The sequence below is a fragment of the Clarias gariepinus genome, chromosome 19, assembly GCF_024256425.1.
Source record: "Clarias gariepinus isolate MV-2021 ecotype Netherlands chromosome 19, CGAR_prim_01v2, whole genome shotgun sequence".
Lineage (NCBI taxonomy): Eukaryota > Metazoa > Chordata > Actinopteri > Siluriformes > Clariidae > Clarias > Clarias gariepinus.
Window position 1 is genome coordinate 16,538,613 of NC_071118.1, and position 21,388 is coordinate 16,560,000.

The 21,388-nt window shown below is 36.3% G+C and overlaps 2 protein-coding genes and 1 long non-coding RNA gene across 4 annotated transcripts in view; 2 read left to right on the forward strand and 1 right to left on the reverse strand.

Annotated features, from left to right (window-relative positions):
• Positions 1-180: 180 nt before the first annotated feature.
• On the reverse strand, positions 181-6,451 carry LOC128508065 (uncharacterized). Its single transcript, XR_008355858.1, has 3 exons — positions 6,332-6,451; positions 5,641-5,789; positions 181-1,760 (listed from the first exon to the last, which is right to left on the reverse strand). It is a non-coding gene; the product is annotated as an uncharacterized LOC128508065 (long non-coding RNA).
• On the forward strand, positions 3,005-4,358 carry zgc:110222 (uncharacterized protein LOC550336 homolog). Its single transcript, XM_053479282.1, has 3 exons — positions 3,005-3,191; positions 3,283-3,529; positions 3,624-4,358. Exons 1-3 carry the CDS (start codon positions 3,123-3,125, stop codon positions 3,854-3,856), a joined length of 549 nt encoding a protein of 182 aa, XP_053335257.1. The 5' UTR covers positions 3,005-3,122; the 3' UTR covers positions 3,857-4,358.
• Positions 5,893-21,388, forward strand: part of mtmr1b (myotubularin related protein 1b) — a 28,849-nt gene continuing 13,353 nt past the window's right edge. Inside the window, exons 1-11 of one of the 2 annotated variants that reach the window (XM_053479279.1) lie at positions 5,893-6,472; positions 6,660-6,765; positions 8,016-8,072; positions 9,812-9,887; positions 11,377-11,471; positions 12,310-12,417; positions 12,523-12,624; positions 15,265-15,348; positions 17,274-17,423; positions 18,178-18,366; positions 19,602-19,787. In XM_053479279.1, the coding sequence (XP_053335254.1) occupies positions 6,345-6,472; positions 6,660-6,765; positions 8,016-8,072; positions 9,812-9,887; positions 11,377-11,471; positions 12,310-12,417; positions 12,523-12,624; positions 15,265-15,348; positions 17,274-17,423; positions 18,178-18,366; positions 19,602-19,787 (1,281 nt within the window). In that variant the 5' untranslated portion in view covers positions 5,893-6,344. The remainder of the gene's footprint in view (positions 6,473-6,659; positions 6,766-8,015; positions 8,073-9,811; positions 9,888-11,376; positions 11,472-12,309; positions 12,418-12,522; positions 12,625-15,264; positions 15,349-17,273; positions 17,424-18,177; positions 18,367-19,601; positions 19,788-21,388) is intronic. The other variant, XM_053479280.1, reaches the window with a different exon arrangement.

Below are 21,388 nucleotides of genomic sequence, written 5' to 3' on the forward strand. Positions count from 1 at the left end.
TAGCACATTGTGGAAAAGAAATAAGAAAAAAGTCAGATTAGTATGAGTGGTTAGGCACACATGGCTGCTAAAACAGTTCACTTTTCAAATACAATTTCAGGATTCTGCTACTGCTTCTATCTTCTTCCGGTTACCCTACCTGTACTCATGTACTACAGTATATCACTTCTATACAAAGCATTCAGAATGCTACTGGAATGAGATTCCTCCTCCAGGCCTTTTGTATATAATCCTTCAACAGAGGTCTGATGCAGAGTAATGTTGAACACATTTAGATGTAAATATCAGTAAATAAATGTTTACATTTTCATGTCTGTCTGTATGTATGTGTATATAATATAACCACACAGGTGCATCTCAATAAATTAAAATATTAAAAAGTTGATGTATTTCAGTAATTCAATTAAAAAATGAAACTCGCATATAGATTCATTACACACAGACAGATATATTTTAAGTTTTTTATTTGATTTTGATGATTATGGCTTTCAGCTAATGAAACTGGAAAATTAGAATTTTGTAAAAAAGTTCAATATTGGATACAGATGGTGTCATGCTCTAATCAGCTAAGTAATTCCTAACATCTTTTGAGGCTTCCTGAGCTTTTAAATGGTCTCTTAGTCTGGTTCAGTAGGCTACATAACCATAATCATGATGAAAAAGACTGCTGATTTGACAGCTATCTGGAAGAAAATAATTCTTAAGATAAGAATAAAAACTCTGTACTGTACATGGAGGGTTGCACACAAATGGTTAAATGGAAGGAATACTTGTGGTTGAAAAAGGTGCACAAGCAACAGGGATAATCACAGTTGAAAAAATTTGGGAAACAAAGCCCATTTAAGAATATGGGGGAGATTCACCAGGTGTGGACTGCAGCTGGAGTCAGTGCTTCAAGAGGCACCACGCACAGATGTATCCAGGACATGGACTACAACTGTCTCATTCCTTGTTTTAAGCCAAAGTCCTGGTTTTGAATGGTCCATGGTGTTGGTCCATGTGTTTTATCAGGTCCAAGGTCAACACAGCCATGTACCAGAACGTTTTAGAGCACTTCATGCTTGCCTCTGTTGACCAGCTTTATGGAGATGTTGATTTCATTTTTCAGCTGGACTTGGCACCTGCTCACACTGCCAAAAGTACTAATAACTGGTTTAAGGACCATGGTATCACTTTGCTTGATTGGCCAGAAAACTCTCCTGTACTAAACCCTATAGATTCTATGGGGTATGATAAAAAGGGAGATTTTAGACACTAGACTAACAAACTAGATCCAGAAGAGCTGAAGGTCACTATCAAAACCTGGGCTTCCATATAATTATATTTTATAATCATCAAAATTATATAGAAATAAACACTTGAAATATATCAGTCTGTGTGTAATAAATCTATGTAATATATGCACCTTGCTTTTTAAATTGAATTATAGAAACAAATCAACTTTTTCTAATTTATTGAGATGCATCTGTATATAAGCGACACTGTGGCTTAGTAGTTAGCATTTGTCACTTTGTAGAACCACCTTTAGCTGCAGTTACTGCTGAAAGTCTTTTACCAGCTTTGAACATTTAGAGAGTTAAATTTTTACTCCTATCCTTATTTGGAAAATAGCTCAAGCTCAGTCAGATTGGATGGAGGGTGTCTGTGAAGGTAAACCTCTGGCAACAGTCTCAAGTCTCGCAGACTCTAACAGGTTTTATTTACACTGTATTTGGCTCCATCCATCTTCCCATCAACTCTCACCAGCTTCCCTGTCCCTGCTGTAAAAAAAAAAAAAAAAAGCATTCACACATGATGGTGTGTTCATGGAGATGTGCATGTGATTTTGCATTTAGGCCAAAAATTAAAATTTTGGTCCCATCTGATCCAAGCATCTTTCATGTTTTTGCTGCCTCCCCCACATGGCTTGTCACAAACTGCAAATGGGATTTCTTATGGAATTCTTTTTATAATGGCTTCACAGAACAGCTGTATTTGTTTTTTTATTGTTCACAAAAATGAGTATTCCCCTTAACATATACTTTAGAGCAGTCAATATGGAGCTTGTATAGCAGTACAAATTAACTGTCCTCTAACAATAACTCAGCATGCAGACTTGATTGTCTAAATAACTAGCAACAGAAATAACTACTCCCTAGTTGAAAAGGTCAAAACTGTGTCCAAAGTGTCAATATTTAGTGTGCGCACCATTGTTATCTAGCATGTCCTTAATTAATGGCTTTAATCCTCTTGGGCATCTAATTCACCAGAGCTGCACATGTTGTTGCTGAGATCCTCTTCCACTCCTCCATAATGATTTTATGGAGTTGCTGGATGTTAGACACACGTATTATTTGTAGTTTATTTATTTGTGGCAGCAGTTGTAACTCATGGTAGCTTGTTATTTATTATGTATTTTAGAACAGTATAGTGGCAGCATTGTGGCTTAGTGGTTAGCACTGTCACAGTGCACCACAAGGGCCGAGTCTTTCCTACCTAGGGTCTCTGTGCATGGAGTTTGCATGTTTTCCCTGTGCTTGGTGGGTTTCCTCCCACAGTCCAAAGACATGCAGAAGCACCCCATCCAGGGTGAAAATGTAAAAAGGATAAAGTGGTATAGTGAGTAGGAACAGTATAGTGATTGAGTATGGTCTCCCTATGGTCTCACTTTTAAAGTTTATCAATGATGGCAGCAAAATGTCATAATCCACAAAATGGTTCTGAGTTTCTTTGCCCTATCAGTGGAAAATGCATTACATAAGCCTGGAGAGAGTTTATGCTTGGTTTCTCATGGAAGCGCCTGTTTCATATTATAATTTATTATACATGAATCGTTAAATTAAATCAAGTATTTTAATTTTAGTTGTCATTAGTTGTAACGCATAAGCCTGGTATAAACACTTAAAATCGTGGCGTTTCAATAAAAGTCCTGTTTGAGATGATGTACTGGGACTGAGCGATATGAAAGTGTACGCTAGATGGCAGTAGTGTATACTCATTATGTGGTTTTGTAGGAAAGGCTTTTCTGACGAGAAGAAGAAGACAGAAAATTCTTGACTAGTTAAATGTGGTTAAAATTTATAATACGAAGCGTTACAGGTGTGTGAGTTACAGACTGGAATTCTATGTTATGAGTATGAGTAATGCGCTATAATCTCATGCCTACGGATTTAACGTTGAGCATTTTTCTTCTTTCCGGAAACAAGCTTCAGGTGCCGAAATACGCGCTCACATCTGGTGTTAACGTGTCTGAAACATTTCCTTAATTGTCGGCAATTTTACTTTTTGTTAATGTCTCTGGAGGTTGGTTGCTTGTCTTTTAGGCAGCCATACGCTGGTCTTGTGTTGAATGGCGTGAAATCTATAGAGACACGGTGGCGACCCCTGCTGGCAGAGATGAAGAACTCCACGCTGGCCATCCACATTGCCCAGAAAGACTGGGAAGGAGACGACTGGAGACATGTCCTCACGGAGAGATTTGGAATGACACAGTCTGAAGTAGAAGAGCTTCTGGAATCTGGGGAGAGATTTGGCCGTGGTGTTGTGGCAGGTAAAATGGATTGCATATTGCTCTATTCCGTAATAGCATTATTACAATTTACACTTTTTAACAGTTTGTATTACAATTTGTCGTTGATGGTCAGGTCTTGTGGATGTTGGGGAAACTTGGCTCTGTTCTGAGGATGTCCCTTCAGAGCGGATGAGAGAGCTGGAAAAAGCAGCTTGCCTGACTGGACTTGGTCAAAAATACCTCACAAAACTGTTCAAACCGCGCTGGCTCACAGAGCCACTGTATTCCAGAGGCCATAAAGACATGTGGATGGTAAGGATCCCAGCACATCTGCTTTCCTCTGATCCTGTGGTTGAGGAATTATAGCAGTCACTGAGATTAGCAGTGCTGTCAAATTTACTTTCTGCCTTCTGATCCTGTGATGAAGTGTTTTAACTGATCACTGTTCTTTTGCCTATAACAGTCATACTTTTTCTCCTCTGGCACCAAATGTCATTACTTTACTGGCAGTCATTTATGAACCCCTTTTCACTCATTCATACACAACATGTCAAAAAAACATTGCTTTAAAATATTTATGGAATGGTGCTGATTTATTTTGGCTGACATTTTGAGAAATGCAGAAAATGATTATAATGACCCTTAATGAATCACTTTTAAAATGTAAATTGTTGTTCTCATTTTTTATTAGAAATGTGTAATAAAAATTAAATAAACATCAATACTCGGTTTGTATTTGTAAAGAGGACTTGTATAAGGATAAAAAATAGTTGTTGACACTATAACATTCATTTTGGATGTGTGGGGACATAGCTAATGTGAGTATCTTAGGCAGTTTTAAGATGGAGAAAGATGTCTATTTGAAATAACCTGTGTTGTCTTAAATACATTGTATTTATGTAAAGAAATACAGGTATATAGCCTACTGTAAATATATACAATTTAATTGAATTAACATTATTGTTTTGTTGTAGTTGTTTACTTTGTAAAATAGGTATATTTATTTAATGCATGGTGGTTTAGTGGTTAGCACTGTCGCCTTGCACCTCCAGGGTCTGGGTTCAGTTCGCCCCTTGGGTCTGTGTGCATGTTTGCTTGGGTTTGTGTGCATGCTGAGTTTGCATGTTCTCCCTGTGCTTGGTGGGTTTTCTCCCACAGTCCAAAGACATGCAAGCTAGGCTAATTGGCATTCCCAAACTGTCTGTAGAGTGTGAATGAGCATGTCACTATATGTGTGTGCCCTAAGGTGAATTGGCAACCCAACCATGGCGTACCCTGCCTTGTGCCCCAAGTCTCCGGAATATGCTCTAGCCCCCCCTGCGACACTGTATACAAGATAAAGCGATATAGACAATAGAGTGAATATTTAGTTCATAACTGTTAATCATTACTATTTATTTATTATAATATTCATTATACCATTATCTATCTCTATCTCTCTCTGAATATATGAATATAATATAAATAATATTATCGGGCGGCATGGTGACTTAGTGGTTAGAACTGTCACCTTGCACCTAGAAAGTCCGGGTTTGAGTTTGCATGTTCTCCCTGTACTTGGTGGGTTTCCACTGTGTGCTCCAGTTTGATCCAAAGTCCAAACACATGCAGATTAGGTTTATTCGTCCTTTCAAATTGCCCATAGGGTGTTAATGAGTGTGTGCCCTGTGATGCATTGGCACCACATCCATGGTGTACCCTGCCTCACGCCCTAGTCTCCTGGAATAGGCTCCAGGGCCCCTTTGAGACAGGATTATGCCGTATAGACAATGAATCAGTGAGTAATAGTATTATCATACTATTTTCATATAATACAATATATGACATATATCAATACATTTAGTATTAAAAATATCTATACATTTACATTTAGGCATTTGGCAGACGCTCTTATCCAAAACGACTTACAAAAAGTGCTTTAATGTTTACATCATTGGATACATACTTACACTGGGTTAACTAGGTTAATAACTATTACTGCCATTAGTCTATACAAGTTTTTCTTTTTGCGAAGTGTGTCTACAGTACATTTTTTGGCCGACTATATAAGAATATAAACTATTTTGTAATCTCAGAAGTTCACAGTATGCCGCAATGTTTTTTGGAAACATTTAATTTTGCCTTTAACATAAGATGGTCTATGATTATACCTTTAACAGTACTGAAGGAAATGCGTGGCGTTGCATGTTGGGTACTGTAGTTCTTCAGAGGCGTATCGCGATGACGTGGACTCGAGGCTTTGTCCGATCCTAAGGCGGTTTCATTTAAGAAATGTGTGTGGAGTCGACTCCGCTTCTGTCTGGATATAAATAGAGTCGAATTAAAGATTCAGGAGTGAAGGGTTAATAAAAAGAGCTGTGTCTGTTGTCTGAATAAAACGTAATGTTTGATGTGTTTCATGTCAGCTCTGTAAATGTGGATGGAGCCTTAAACTGAATTTATCTGTCTGGAATTAGCGTTAATTTGAAGAACGCTGATAAACAAATGCTATTCAGTTAGCAGTGTCATTCCGAGCGCTATAACGGTAGATTCGCTTTAAGTTATAAGCGACTAAACATACACCTGCCATGACAGCTTTCTGTAAATAATAAACAAAAAAATACTATCAGTAAACTGGAAATACGCATTTGTCCAACAACACTGGAATCTCCTGCCTTGTCTGCGACCCGGAGCCAGCGTTAACTTTGCGGAGTCGACTCCCAATCAGAGAACCGACTCTTTTGGGAATCTACTTCCAGCCTTCTGGAGGTTGAGGTAGAATGTGAGAAGTTGGACCGAAACCGCGCTGATTCTAGAAGTGAAACGTCTACAAAGCAAAGTTATAAACGGATGTAGACCCACCGAGTAAAAAGGTATGGACACGAAGCCGTTGAACTGTGGACAACTCGACACAAAAGCAGCGGCGGCGGCTCAGACAAACTCGAGCAGAAAGCTCCGGACTTCATGCAGCACCGAGTCCAGCAGCACGGACACCTCAGATAGGCGAGCGCCTCTCAATCTACACAATCTACACAAACAACATTCTCATTCTCTCACACCGTTCTCTCTCAGCGTGAGGGGCGGTGATTCGGTGTGTCAGGGGAATTTCAAGTGAATGCATTTGTGTGAAACAGCCTGGTTAATCTTCCTATAGGGATATTTACTTGTTTACCTGCTGATTGTGTTGCAGTCCTACAGGTGCTCATGTTGAATGGTGCAAACAGTTGATTGCAGCCACAATGTCAAGTCAAAATCCTGGATCCATCACACCAGAGGCCTTGTCTCGAGATCATAAGGTGAGACAGATAGTAAGAGAATGAGCAGGTCATTTACTCATGCATACATCAACACACCAGATACATCTGTCTATCCTGCAAGTGTATGTTAGTCTCTCTAATCTGCATTTACTCCTCCTGTGATTTATAACTTACACGTGCCTTAAAATATATGAACAAATGTAAAACTGATTAAATGCAGTTAATTATATATGTACATGTATGTGGTTAAAATCTCATGAAGACATAAAAAATGTGAGGTGCAAAAAAAACTAATGGTCATGAATTGTTTTGACCTAAAAAGTAAAATGAATGAATGAATATTGTGAATGTACTTATGTGAAAGGGTGTTTAAGTCTAAGACCTGCAGTCCAAGGTCCACCCTTAACTTGCTGTTAATTGTAACAATTATAAGAAAAGAATATGAATCATACTTGAAGGCGTATTTCTCTCTAAATTTTTAAGTAGAACTCCAGACATATAGCTAATGGGCAATCCTTTAGCCAGACTTACTCTGCTTTAATATACACTGCCTGGCCAAAAAAGGAACCATTTGGCCATAGTCCAGAACTCCAATTGGAAAAGAGTGGTACTGGGAGCACAGGGAATAATTTTTACACATGAACTGGACACCACATTGCACAACGTAACCAAAGATAAATATTGCAGAAATAAATTTGAGTGGGTGTGACTTCATTGGCCAGATTTTGTAGTAAATACTGTTTGTATCACAGTATCTATAGAATGTACAGGAAATAAACTTGATTACTCATGTAAAGTATTTAGAAGTAATGATGCATGGAAATTTATCTATGCATCACTACTCCTGAACCTTATTTCTAAACACACTTTCTGTCCACATCTTGGACACCTTTACACTAGTTTAACTATGTGACTGACATACATGTGACCACAAAATTCTGAATACGGAGTTTGTGCATTTATAAATTTTTAACTAATCATAGGAAGACAAGCACCTCAAATATAATTATTTTTTCTTTGGCATTTTACTAATTTAAAACTTTCCAGTACATGTTTTTCCAGTTTCATGGTCTTGTCCACATGATCTTTTGTAACATTTCAAGTCCTCTTCCTCAATCTGTTCGTTCACTGTAAGATGGTTATTCTGGCAATTCTGTATAAAAGGTTTTCATTGTTCTCAAATCCAAGCACTGACTAGTATAGTCTCTATAACGGTCTCCTTATTTTTTCTCTTCCCCATCAATATTTATATGTTTTTTTGCCCATCTTCTTATCATTTCCTTATGTAGGTTAATGATGGTGGAATTCTCTTGGACAACAATATTCAGCATAAAGACTTCTCTTTGGCAAGTTTTGTGTATGTGTGTGTATATGTGTTTCCCCTGTCACTATCAGACATTACTTTGGATTTGGTGTAGGTAAAGTTTATGCAAGCTTTGTAAACTAGAGACAAACACAGACATTTTTAGTCTGATCTGTTGCTCTAACCTGACAAAGGGCACCACCTCCATCCCTGCAATTTTAGTAAATTATGGTTAATTACATACCCACACATTAATTATAAATTTTATAATTGTTTTACATTTTAAAGATTAATGAAAGAAAAACTACAGTCTATTATTTTAAAACACTATTACAGATTACTTTTATAAACTAGTTTTAAGCAGCAATTGCGATTTTGTATCTTGAGCTTAAACCTCCTGTAACTCAGCATAATTTTAAAGACATGTACATGTCTTTAAAAGACTGGAGCTGGTTAATGACAAGACACCATTGTGTTTTTGGTCATGACAGCATCCAGTTTTGCTCTCTGACCCAGTTTTTGAGACAGAGCTGTACAGTGAATTGAAAGCCTTCATTCTCTTCAGCCTCCTAAGACTGTTAAACAATGCCATCATTCTAGGCAAATTTTTAAAACTAATTTGTGAGGAGCTTCCATTCTTTCAACTTTGGTAACTGATTGAGGTGAGAATAGACAGGACATTGTGGTTTTTTTTTAATTTTTTTTATGAAATCAACTAACAATAAACTGTTTTCAGCAAAAATAACTTTTTAATAGTAATTAAAAATAATTAATTATTGCGTTTAATGTTTTATATGTTTAAAAATAAAATTGGTCAGATAATAATGCAGATAATTTAAGCAATCACTATTCAAAAATTATAAAATTTCTGTGTTTCAGGATCCCTCTTTGAACGTGACATCATTATTCTCTATTCTCTTTGCTTTTTTTAACCTCCTCCAGTTTGTATCCTCTGTAATTCTCCAAGCCATTCTTTTTCCTATACTATATTATAATGTCATTTTTGATTATGTTTTAAAATAGTTTTTAGGATATGCACACTTTTGTCAATTTTTAGCATTTAGAAATTCTAAAAAAAATTATTTTGTTGTAGATAAATTGTACAACAGTAGTACGTTTTCTTTCTTTCACTTTAAAAATGAGGGGTTTCAAACATTTTACCAAGACAGCATAACATTATAAATTTTAGCATGGCTTTGTAAGCAAGTAGATGGATACTCTTTATAAACATTTTGCCCTTGGTTTCCATAGGACTGCTTGTGTGTTTGCTTTTGTTTGTTGTCTTTAAACAGCTCTTTCTTTACGCAGCCATCTGTAGCCAAAATTATAGGCTTTGTTTTCATGTATATTTTTGCCCTCCAGACATTGGACAGGGCGTGTGCTTTATGCTGTAAGGGAATTGGAAGAGCTGCAAAAGGAAACACTGTGCAATATTTTTTGTGAACCTGCTATTTTAATCTGCCATTCATTTTTAAGCTTTGAATTAAAAAAAACAAACAAAAAAAAAACGTTTTCCTTAACCCATTTGTGTTGTGTTGTGTCATATTACAGTTATACAACTCTCACATATTTCACTAATTGCTTTTTTTGGGTGCACTGACTTGCCATGTTCATTTAACCTTCTTTGGTATGGTATTTAACTCATGCCTCAAGTGTGTTGTCACAGTTTGTGCATAAAAAAAAAAGAAACACTCACATCACTGTGCAATTCTCAATCACTGTGAGAATAAGTGTATTTAGCCTTTTTTTGATATTTTTTATTTATTTTTTATTTTTTTTTAGGCACTGAGGGAAGGCAATAAGCAAGCAATGCTGGAGGAGGCTCCACGTGTACCTGGGGAGACCATCAAAGCTATAGGTAAGATAATGTTGTAATCTGGATTTACTAATTTTATCAAATAATAATTTCTGATTTAAATAAAAACAGTTAATTAAAATATTACATTTATTTCTATAAACAGTTATTGTCTCGTCCATAAATATTTTGAAATTTGACAAAGTTATTGTTTATTATCTGAGTCATTCCCTGTCATAAAAAATATATTTTCCAATTAAAAACATTAAGTTTTAAGTTCTTTAAGTTTAATTTCTTCAAGTCATTTGGCGTTAGTCAGGTATAAAGACAAATTAGATTTTATTTGTTTAGACTGCTCAGAAGTCACAACAAATAAAGTTGTGTTCCCATACTTTTGGAATTATGGAATTAAGGTCACAGTTTTTGCTTACACTATTATATTTTATTGATTTATTATTTTTTTAAATAAAATTTTAAATATAATTTGATATTTTTAGGACTCTACTGTGGTTAACAGTGTACTGGGAATGAAATGCAGTCCTGGGTGCTGGATTTACACACAGTTTTTAGGATATGCTTATACACTCTCTCTCAGAGGCTTACACACTCTCTCTCACTCATCATCTGTACTGCTTTATCCTGTATTCAGGAATGCGGGGGGCCTGGAGCCTATCCCAGGAGACTTAGGGCACGGGGTACACCCTGGACAGGGTGCTAATACATCGCAGGGCACACACACATACACACACTCATTCACACACTATGGGCAATTTGGGAATGCTAGTTATCCTAATCTATCTTTGTACTGTGGGAGGAAACCGGAGTACCCTGGAGGTGCAAGGCGACAGTCCTTACTACTACACCACCATGTCACCTGGGGGTTATACAATTACAATAAAAAAGTATACATTGCTAAGTTTGAAAATGAAGACAACATAGAAAGTACTTGTAAAATGAAAATAACATAACCATACCTCTGAATGGAAACAGATCTTGAAATAACATACTATGGACAGGTGAGACAAATTGAGATGAGAAGAAAAGAGTATAGAGAGGGGAAAAAACTATAGACAGTGCCTGCTGTAACCCCTGGAATAAAAGTCTGGCAGAGCTTGTCTGTGTATGCCAGACATGAGTCATTTGCAACCAAGAAATAACCTTTAAAATTGAATGAAATTATAATAATTATTTTTTTCATTTATTTTGCATCCCATTTGGTTGGGGGTGGGGAAGCAAAATTTAAAAGTATATAGTAATTTGAAACTAGATCTACTAGGTTTAACTGTATGTACCATCAAATGTAATCTGTAGGCCATACATATACAGTAATATAGTCATATAATATAGTCACGTTTTATATACCAAATTCTCTTAAATTTTATTTAATCCACATTTCTTAAGAAAAATAAGAAATATGTCAACATATGCATGCAAGCAGTATTTCCTAAGGTCCACGCAGTGTCTGATTTGATTCTCATTTTAGATCAGATTCTTACTTTGACAGGTCCTGGTTTTATCAGTGTTACATAAGAAACAAACTCTCTCTCCACAGCCAAAAATGTTACGTACATCTGTCCTTTTTCTGGAGCTGTAAGTGGCACATTGACCATTACTGACTACAAGCTTTACTTCAAGAGTCTCACACGAGTAAGCTAATCTTCCTACCCTTAAACATTATGTTGGATTAGAAATGTTAATGTGCTTAATAACAACCCGAAATCAAAACTTTTCAAGAATTCAATACTTTTTTTTTTTTTTTTTAACCTTCTTGACACTTCTTGAAACTTCTTGGGCTTGGTTAATTATGCCATTCTTCATGATTGAAGAGTGCTAGCTATTTAGGATTGGTAGTTATCCAAAATAGTGTATATTAAGTTAACCGCATGCATAATGTTTTTATTTATGTGTAGCTAGAACTTTGGTCGCAGTTGGATTTTTAACCTGGACATTGTGGGTGGAGATTTGCTGCAAATCCCGTTCTGGGATTGAAAATTGCTTTCACTTACATTATTTGATATTATAACTTAAGTTGTTTCTTATTCTTTGGCTGAAAGTGTTGCTAAAAACATAGACCTCCATCAGTGCAGTCCTGGCATAAATTCTTCCAATGGAATGGAATCTTCTCTCTTGAATCTTAAGAAAAGGGCCAAAATACCTAAATTTACATTTTTTTTAAACTTGAAGATAAATGTGTTTTAAAGTGAAGAAAGTAATATGGACTGTTGACATGAGTGCATTCAAGATATCATTCTAAATTAGTGCCTTGCTTTAATTCCCCTACCTGTTGTTTGTTTATTTCCATATGTATTTCTTATATTTTTGAATGAATTTCCTGTAATTTTTTTGCTGTGTACTTGTATACCTGCATGCATGTAAATAGACACATGTTGTCTGCCTATCTTTTCGTGTCTATAATAGCCACTCTAGAATACCCATTTTATGTGTAATACACTTAGCAAAATAAAACAGATTCTACTTCTGCTAGAATCCACCATTTGTACTGGATGTAAACCTGGGCGCCATCAGTCGCTTGGAGACTATTGGGGTGCAAAGCCACAGAGAGAGCACTCAAGGTCTAGAGATAGTTTGCAAAGTAAGAGAATGTTTCTATATCTACTTATATACATGTACGTACTTTCATAAAACAAATAATACTGTCAAAAATGTCTTTAAATTTCATGTTTACATTCACTCCAAGGACTTAAGGAACCTAAGGTTTACATATAAAAAGCAAGAAGACAGCAATGTGGAGATCTTTGAGATGTTGTCTAAATATGCATTTCCCCTCTCGCATGACTTGGTAAGGACCAGAGTGACTGTTTTTTTTTTTTTTTTTTGCCATGTTACTGTTGTACTGCATTATGTGGTTCTTAAAGAAGTAAGTAAATTACTATGGGAGTTTAGAAACACCGTTACAGTTAAACCTTGGTTTGCAAGTATATAGTACATTATTTCAAAGCACTCGTATATCAAACTTAATTTTCACATAATAAGAACCATTGGCTCAGCTGTCAAAAAAGCGCGTACGTACAACTCGTCTGTCAAGACCTTGCTCATTTATTAAGTTAAAATTTATTCTAAAAATTGTGCTTGTATTGCCAAACGCTAGCAGACCAAGTTATCCAAGGTTCCACTGTACTAATGCTTTAGAACTCATGGCTTTTTGTATAGTATTTGTCAGCTACACTACCAGGCAAAAGTTTGAACACACCTTCTATGTCGGTGGTTTTTATTTATTTTTATCATTTTCAACATTGTACTAATTTCATAGTAAACAAAAAGTGTTAAAAAGCTCAGAATATGTTTTATATTTTAGATTGTCCAAAGTAGCTATATTCAGCTTTGATGACAGCTCGGCACACTATTGACAATCTATCATCATCAGATTCAAGAGTTGGTCACCTGGAATGGTTTTAAGTTGACAATTGTGCCTTATCAAGAGTTAATTTGTTACATTTCTTCATATCTTCTTAGTGTTTAGACCATCAGATGCCCTGTGCAGAGGAAAGGTTGGTACAGTATAAAATCGATAGCCCTATTACTGTAACAAATCCATATTATGGCAAGAACGCTTAGTTAAGTCAGTTAAGTTAAGTCAGTCCATTTTCACTTTAAGAAATAAAGTTCAGTCAGTTCAAAAAATCTCAGAAAATTTTTATGAAATTTCAGTCGCCAAGAGCATAAAAGTTTATGATGAAACTGGCACTCATGAGAACTGTCCCAGGAAATAAAGACAGAGCGCTACCTCTGCTGCAGAGAATAAGTTCATTAGGAACTGAATCTGATGATTTACACCTCAGATTAGAGCCCACATAAATGCTTCTCAGAGATTAAGCGGCAGACTTAAGCCACTGTTTTGAGTAGACTGTGTGAGTCTGTGACTGTGTGAGTCAATGGTCAAACTAGCAGAAGAGACTTGCTTGGGGCCATTAGATTTGTCTTTTGGTTTGATGAATCTAAGTTTGAGATTTTGGTACCAACTGACGTGTCATTGTTAGATGTACAGAGGGTGAACAGGCAGTTCCTGAATGTGTGGTTCCCACTAAGGAGGTGTGATGGTGTGGGGGTGCTTTGCTGTTGACACTGTTGGTGATTTAACCAACATGGCTACCACTGCATTTTGCAGCAACAAGCTATCCCATCTGGTTTGCACTTAGTGGGACCATAATTTATTTTCCAACAACCCAATGATGCCTTTAGGTTATGTACAGTAAGAGATGAGCTTAGTTTATATCTGAGAGTGTCAGAGTGCTGCATCAGATGACCTGGTCTCCAAAATTGCCCAATCTAAATTCAATTCAGATTGTTTGGGATGTGTAAGAAAGGAGAGTCAACAAGTAACCAGCAAGTATTTTGGATCTTTGGGAACTTCTCAAGATTGTTGGAAAACTACTCTAATCCTAATTTAACTGTCTTAAGGATTAATACACAATGTTAAAACAATAAAAAAAATAAAGAAAAACAATTGAATAAGAAGGTTGTGTCCAAAATTTTGTTACAAAAAACAGTATATATTTTAGCACAAGTCTTTATCAGTATTAGTTAGGCTAAGCTTTGCCAATTCATCAATGCCTAGGCTTAAATTTAGGCTAAAATTTTCCAATTGCAGCCCGTATGTTCATAATGCATATAAACATGTCATACATGGCCAAGAAAAATTCTGTAATTTGATTTAGAGAATTGTAATGGCTTTCCATGACTGATCATGTTTTTTTTTAATTTTATTATTATTGCAATAATCCCTTAATCACCAGTCAGCCATAACATAAGCTGACATATGAAATGATTAACATTGATTATGTAATTACAATGACCCCTGTCAATGAGTGGGATATATTAGGCAGCAAGTAATCAGTCCGTTCTCAAAATTTATGTATGGAAAACTGGGCAAGTGTAAGGATCTGAGTGACATTAAAAAGTGCCAAATTGTGATGGCTAGACAACTGGGTCAGAGTAACTCCAAAACTACTGCAATTCATGTAGATGTTACTTTACCATGTACCACCTTCATAAACATTGTTGTAGAGAAAGTACACTCCTACATTGAAAAGGACTCAACATGACAGAGTTGAAGGAGTTGACTTTGATTTTAGATTCCCCAGATCCTAATTTGAACAAAGCATTTGTGGGATGTGCTAGACAAATAGTCTGACCCATGGAAGCCTCTTCTCGCATCTTACAGGACTTATGATGATCTGCTGCTGTCCTGATCTACAGGACAATAATCTGCTGCTAATGACTTGATGCCAGATACCACAGCACACCTTCACAGGTCTTGTGAAGTTCATGCCTTAATGGCCCAAAGTTTGGAGGCACAAGGGGGAACTATTACATATTAGTCAGACACATTTTAATGTTATGGCTGATCGGTGTATGTTGCCTGAGGTGTTATGAATAAATCCACAATAAATCAGTTGTTTTTTTCCTATTTGGCCTGCAGCCTTTCTTTGCATTTAAATATTTGGAGAAGTTTCCAGAAGATGGATGGAAGGTTTATGATCCTGTAGCTGAATACAAGAGACAGGTAAAACCATATGAATTATATGATTCCTTGATGCCAGTAAACCATTAACAATATTTTTATTTTACACCCTGCACATGGCTGCAGATGATTTTTTTTTTGGTGTGCAGTACATGCAAATTTGTTTGATGGCCAATGTTTGGGCATCCTCATTAAGCAATCAATAGACAAATTAGTTAAAAATATTTAAAGTACAGTACAGGCCAAAAGTTTGGACACACCTTCATTCATTCAATGTGTTTTCTTTATTTTTATGACCATTTACATTGGTAGATTCTCACTAAAGGCATCAAAACTATGAATGAACACATGTGGAGTTATGTACTTAACAAAAAAAAAGATGAAATAACTGAAAACATGTTTTATATTCTAGTTTCTTTAAAATAGCCACCCTTTGCTCTGATTACTGCTTTGCACACTCTTGGCATTCTCTCGATGAGCTTCAAGAGAAAGTCATCTGAAATGGTTTCCAACAGTCTTAAAGGAGTTCCCAGAGGTGTTTAGCACTTGTTGGCCCCTTTGCCTTCACTCCAGCTCACCCCAAACCATCTCGATTGCATTCAGGTCCGATGACTGTGGTGACCTTTTTTTGTTAAGCACATAACTTCACATGTGTTCATTCATAGTTTTGATGCCTTCAGTGAGAATGTACAAATGTAAATACTGTAGTCATGAAAATAAGGAAAACACATTGACAGATAGATGAGAAGGCGTGTCCAAGCTTTTGGCCTGTACTGTATATAAATAAAAGTTAACTCCAAATGAAAAAAGGTTCTGAATAAAAGCTTCCAAACTTTACTGTGCCATAAGAAAAGCAAAAAAAGCAAGCTTTTAATCATGTTGACACACTCAGTGGTACTTATTATTCATCCATGAAATAAAAGGTTGTAGCTGTTATCCAGGTTGTGAATTACATGAGAGCAGGGGGGTGAGACCTACTGTAATTAAGACATTGACTCTTAGTAGTGACAGAGAATTGGTAAAATAAAGTAATAAGAAATAATATTATTAGCGCATATAAAACCAGTAAAAAGACCACCTCAAGATGCCATGTCTTTCGTGTTTAAAAATTCACAGTGACCCCGTGAATTTGGTATTAAGCCACCTCAGTGCTTTCTTTAAGGAGTGCTAAGGATTCTTTGAAAGTATCTTCGGCATCTAGTGTGACGTGATGTACACTATATTGCCAGAAGTATTCACTCACCCATCCAAATCATTGATTTCCAATCATTTCCATAGTTACAGGCGTATAAAATGAAGCACCTAGGCATGTAGACGGCTTGTACTAACATCGCTTACAAGAGCTTAGTGAATTCTAGTGTTTTCCCCTGATAGGATGCCACCTGTGTAATCATAACATGCCAGCTGTGAAATTTTCTTAACTAGTCAACTGTTAGTGGAGTTGTAACAAAGTGGAAGTGAATGGGAACAACAGCAACTCGGCCACAAAGTTTGTAGGCCATGTAAAATGATTGCCAACTTTCAGCAAAGTTAATAGCTTCAAACTTCATGTGGCCTTCATATTAGCTCAAGAACAGTGCAAAGAGACTTTCTATTTGTTGTTCTTATTTTTTTATATTAGGTTTCCGGTTGTTTGGCCATTACTGAGATTCTCATTAGTGCGGTATCTCAAGAACAAATGGATAAATATTCAACTGAAAAAAAAAAAAAAAAAACTAAATCTGGACAAAGGGTCAAAGTATCTCCCTTCCTGTTTAATGGTTACTTTAATGGTATTTCTGTAAAAAAGGTAATAAGAATAAAAGAATAATAAGTAATAATAAGCAATAATAAGCATGTCACATGTCCATACATCACATGATACACAGCAGTAGAGCAGTTCAACATGAACATTATGTAAAGAGTGTAATTATTCTGAATGACTAATTTGTGCAGTAAGTTCAGAAAAGTTTGTTTTCTGCATACAGGGTCTGCCAAATGAGAGCTGGTTCATCAGTAAGATCAACAGCAATTATGAGGTGTGTGAGACATACCCGGCACTGCTTGTTCTGCCCTCCAGCATTAATGAAGATGAGCTTAAGAGAGTTGCTGCCTTCAGGGCCAAACGTCGTTTTCCTGTAAGTGCTTTGAGCTACAGCGTTATATTTCCCATACTATAGCTAAAACCTTATGTATAAACTCATTGTGACTTCCTTTAGAAACTGTATATTAGAATTTATCCATATTTATACCAAATTTCTAAATATGATATACAAACATTAAAGATGGGTAACATGGCAGAAAATCCTGAACATAATGCAGCTAAGGTTTTTTTTTTTATTGCATCTGATGTGCTCAAGGTGGAAATAACAGATAGTAAAGCAGTAATGCTGCATTTAGGTAGATATTGTGTTTTTCCTTTACTTAATAAATTAATAAAAACAAAAAATGAGCAGTGATCTCAATGAAAGTAATAAGTCACCCTGAGCTTTTGCTTACTCTTATTAAAATGTCACATGCGTGTAACCTACAGAAGTTTACCCTCATATACTCTCATCCTTGACTTTACACCTGTACTCCAACTTATTCATGGTATAAAAAAATAAGCCAATTACATAACAGCAGCACAAAATCACAGTGGCAGTAGCACAATGCAAAAATCAAACAAACAAACAAACAAACAAAAAACCTACTAATGTTTGATGTGCATTCTAAGATGCTCTAGAGACCGTTGTGGGTGAAAATCCTAGATCATCAGAATTTTCTAATATTTGATGTGAACTCAGCTGCAGCTTCTAACCTGTATCTCCATGACCTTTTATTTATTTATTCCCTGGCCCCTGAAATGTATGAGAATCTCTTTTTCTTTTTTCTTTATCTTTTTATGGTCAGGTACTCTCATGGATCCATCCGGAGAGTCAGGCAGCCATAGTGCGTTGTGGTCAGCCTCAGGTGGGCCCCTTAGACCGTCGCTGTAAGGAAGATGAGCGATATCTCCAGACCATCCTGGATGCCAATGCCCAGTCTCACAAACTCTGCATCTTTGATGCCCGTCAAAGCAGTGTGGCTATCACAAACAAAGTGAGCAGAGCCCATTTGTAAATGGATTATTGCTTTTATGTTAACTGGTTAAGACTTTTGGAAGTTATTTTAAGACAGATGTAAATAAATGTCGAAAATTAAGTTAAAATGGTTAAACACATTTCCAAGCATTTGGGTCACTTAACAGTATCAGGTTTTTGGATTGCACTTAAGTAGTTCAGCTGGAAATGGTTTGTATTGAAATCAGTTAGGTTAGCTCCACTTCACCATTCCATACATTTCTTAGATAAGCTTCTACGCTTTATTTCCATAAAAGGTAATTTCAAAATAATTTTTTTAAAGAGATTTTTAAAATCATTTTATCATATTTTTAGTGTGTCATATTTTATGTTTGTTAATATTTAGTGGCATTGCTTGGCAAAACCTTTGCTCATTCTTCCTGAGAGAACTGGTGTAGCTTAGTCAGTCAGGGTACTCAGATATAGTTCTTTAGTGCAGCCCACATATTTTCTATTGGACTAGCGTCACAGATTTATTATTAGATGGCTACTCTTATACTCCTGCTGTCCAACGCAGTTGTGATCATAGTGCGGCTCATTATAGTCAAACAATACAATTCTGACCAAAGGGTTTTATCTGACCTAAGCGTACTTCTTTAAATGTCTAGTGATCCTCTGCAAGCTTTAGTATTGCAAGCTATAGGGACTTATTTATTCCATGATGGTCTAATTAGGCCATGGCAATGTCTGTGAGCCATTGGACACTTTGGGCATTGAATACTACCCAGTCCTGAAGAGGTATCCATTGTTTTTAGTGGCAGTTTCTAACAGGGACAGGATGCCAGCTTAACTTTCCTTTGTATCTGAGCAGTTAGGGGGGACCTAGACCTAGCTCCAAGGCCGAACAGAACCAGGGAACTTTTGATCAGGAGTCTAGCACCTCAACCCCCAAGCTACTCTTGCCCCCATGGCAATGTGCGACTATTTTATTGGTGGAAATACATACTTCAGTATACGCTGGCACTATCTTCTTGTTGTCTTGGTTCAGCAGAACCTTTCTGATCAAAGTTTGTTTTCACTGGTAAATTGTTCATCTTTCCTGAGCACTTCAGTGTACATACAGTTGTTTGTTTGTACACATCTTTGTTTTCAGGCTGTCCTACTTGTTTGTCTTTAATTGTAGAGTGATTAAAAAACCTTTGAATTACTCTAGTTAAAAATAATGACAGCATGAATGTGTAAAATCCATAAATGCAGTGTTTTTTTCTCTTACAGGCCAAAGATGGTGGCTATGAGAATGAGAGTTTCTATCCTAATGTAGAATTAAACTTCCTGGAGATTCCCAACATGCATGTCATTAGGGAGTCCCTACGCAAGCTTAAGGAAGTGGTGTATCCCGCCATCGATGAGCAGCGCTGGTTCTCCTCTGTGCATGCCACACATTGGCTGGAGTACATCAGGGTAAGGGGGTTTAAAATGAACACAGTTTGTTTGTAACTGCTTGTTTCCATCCTGAACATGATCACCTCATGACTGAGACTTGATGTAAATGGCCTGCACTGGCCAAGGTGACCTGGGCCCATATTAACTAAGTATCTCAGAATCACTCGTAGGCAATGGGCTCAAAGTTTATTTCGGATTGACAATCTTTATAAAGTTGTTTATTAAGCATCCTACTCCTTTTTTTTTTTTTCAGAGAGGAGTAGAAAAGTGAGCAACGTCACTATTCAAGGCATTGAGTGCCGTAAAGTAGTCTGCTCGTTATAATGGGTGTTGTAGTTTTTAAGATTTTTGCAGTTTTAAACGCTGGAAAAGCAAAAAGGTGAAATCATCAGCAGTTGTGTGAATGCTTTATGCGCACAGACAAAACGTATAGATGCGTCACTCGGCTACATGATGTTATCCTAATCAAACTGCTAATCACAACTGTTTCAAGCCTCTATAATAGAGTTGTGTAGGACTGTCATAATCTAATCAAAATTATTTTGAAAAGAAAGCGAAACTGGTTAGAGGATGAAAGTGCTTTGCTTGCGGAGGATAGAGTAAAAATAAATAAAGCAAAATTCTGCCCTACTCTTACCTCTAAAGATAACAAGTGAACAAAGGCAACTTGTTAAAGCATCAGTGCCACCTTTCAGTTTGTTGTGGAATGTGAAACACAGGGATACACCATGTTAGTGAAGGAATGGATGATAACAGCTGATAACAGAGAATCTCAAAAACAGTTGTGTACATTTTAAATGATTTAATGTAAATATATAAAATGTATATATAAATATAATTATTTTAATGTGGCTTTAATGGATCGTGCCCACAACTCCATGATTGCAGCTTGTTTTTTACTGATTTCATGGTACGTGGTGGGGAAATGTATGAATTTGCGCATGATCTGTGAAAAGTTTGATTTATTATTTTGACATTGTCGGCTGTGACAAAATCTAAATCTTCACTATTTTAAAGCTGCGTCTTCTCTGTACCAAAAAATTTTTTTATCAGTCTGTCACCTGCAGAGACAGCGTATGAATTGTTCATAAATGGACCAGTTACATATTGCATGTGATGTGTTTGTTGTGTCTAAATGTATCTTTAATGAGCTCTGTGTCCCTCAACATTACTAAAACGTCTCTCTTCCACGCACGTCTCTGCCTGAACGCCATTTTTTTTTATACTCCTAACCAGTTAGGACACCTTTGGAGCTCTCCTACATTTGGTGAAAATTTTCCTTCATTTTATTTTTTTATTTTTTTTTTAAATGTTGATAAATTGCTCTTACTCCTAAAAGTAGGACCAAAATACATTACTCTAAGAATTTTTGGCCACAGAAGGGATTTTCTACTTTGAGATGCTCAATAAATATGGATTCTGGTATTCTTCCCAGTTATCACTTCTTTAATTTCCTAAAGTTTCAAGATGCCAGAGTTGTTATTTTCTGAACTCGAGGAGAACGCATATCAAAGTTTTTATACGTAAAACTTATGTCATGAGTAAAACTAGAATATGTCTAGTTATTGACTCACCGAAGTGGGGGCGCACACAGTAGAATTTAATATTGGACTGATAAA

What these genes read in the sequence shown, in the direction of transcription:
- zgc:110222 (XM_053479282.1), top strand. Translation starts at nt 3,123, where the DNA reads ATGCGCTATAATCTCATGCCTACGGATTTAACGTTGAGCATTTTTCTT. An exon ending in TTTCCGGAAACAAGCTTCAG is followed by an intron (nt 3,192 to 3,282) that starts GTGCCGAAATAC and finishes ATGTCTCTGGAG; the next exon opens with GTTGGTTGCTTGTCTTTTAG. An exon ending in TGGCCGTGGTGTTGTGGCAG is followed by an intron (nt 3,530 to 3,623) that starts GTAAAATGGATT and finishes GTTGATGGTCAG; the next exon opens with GTCTTGTGGATGTTGGGGAA.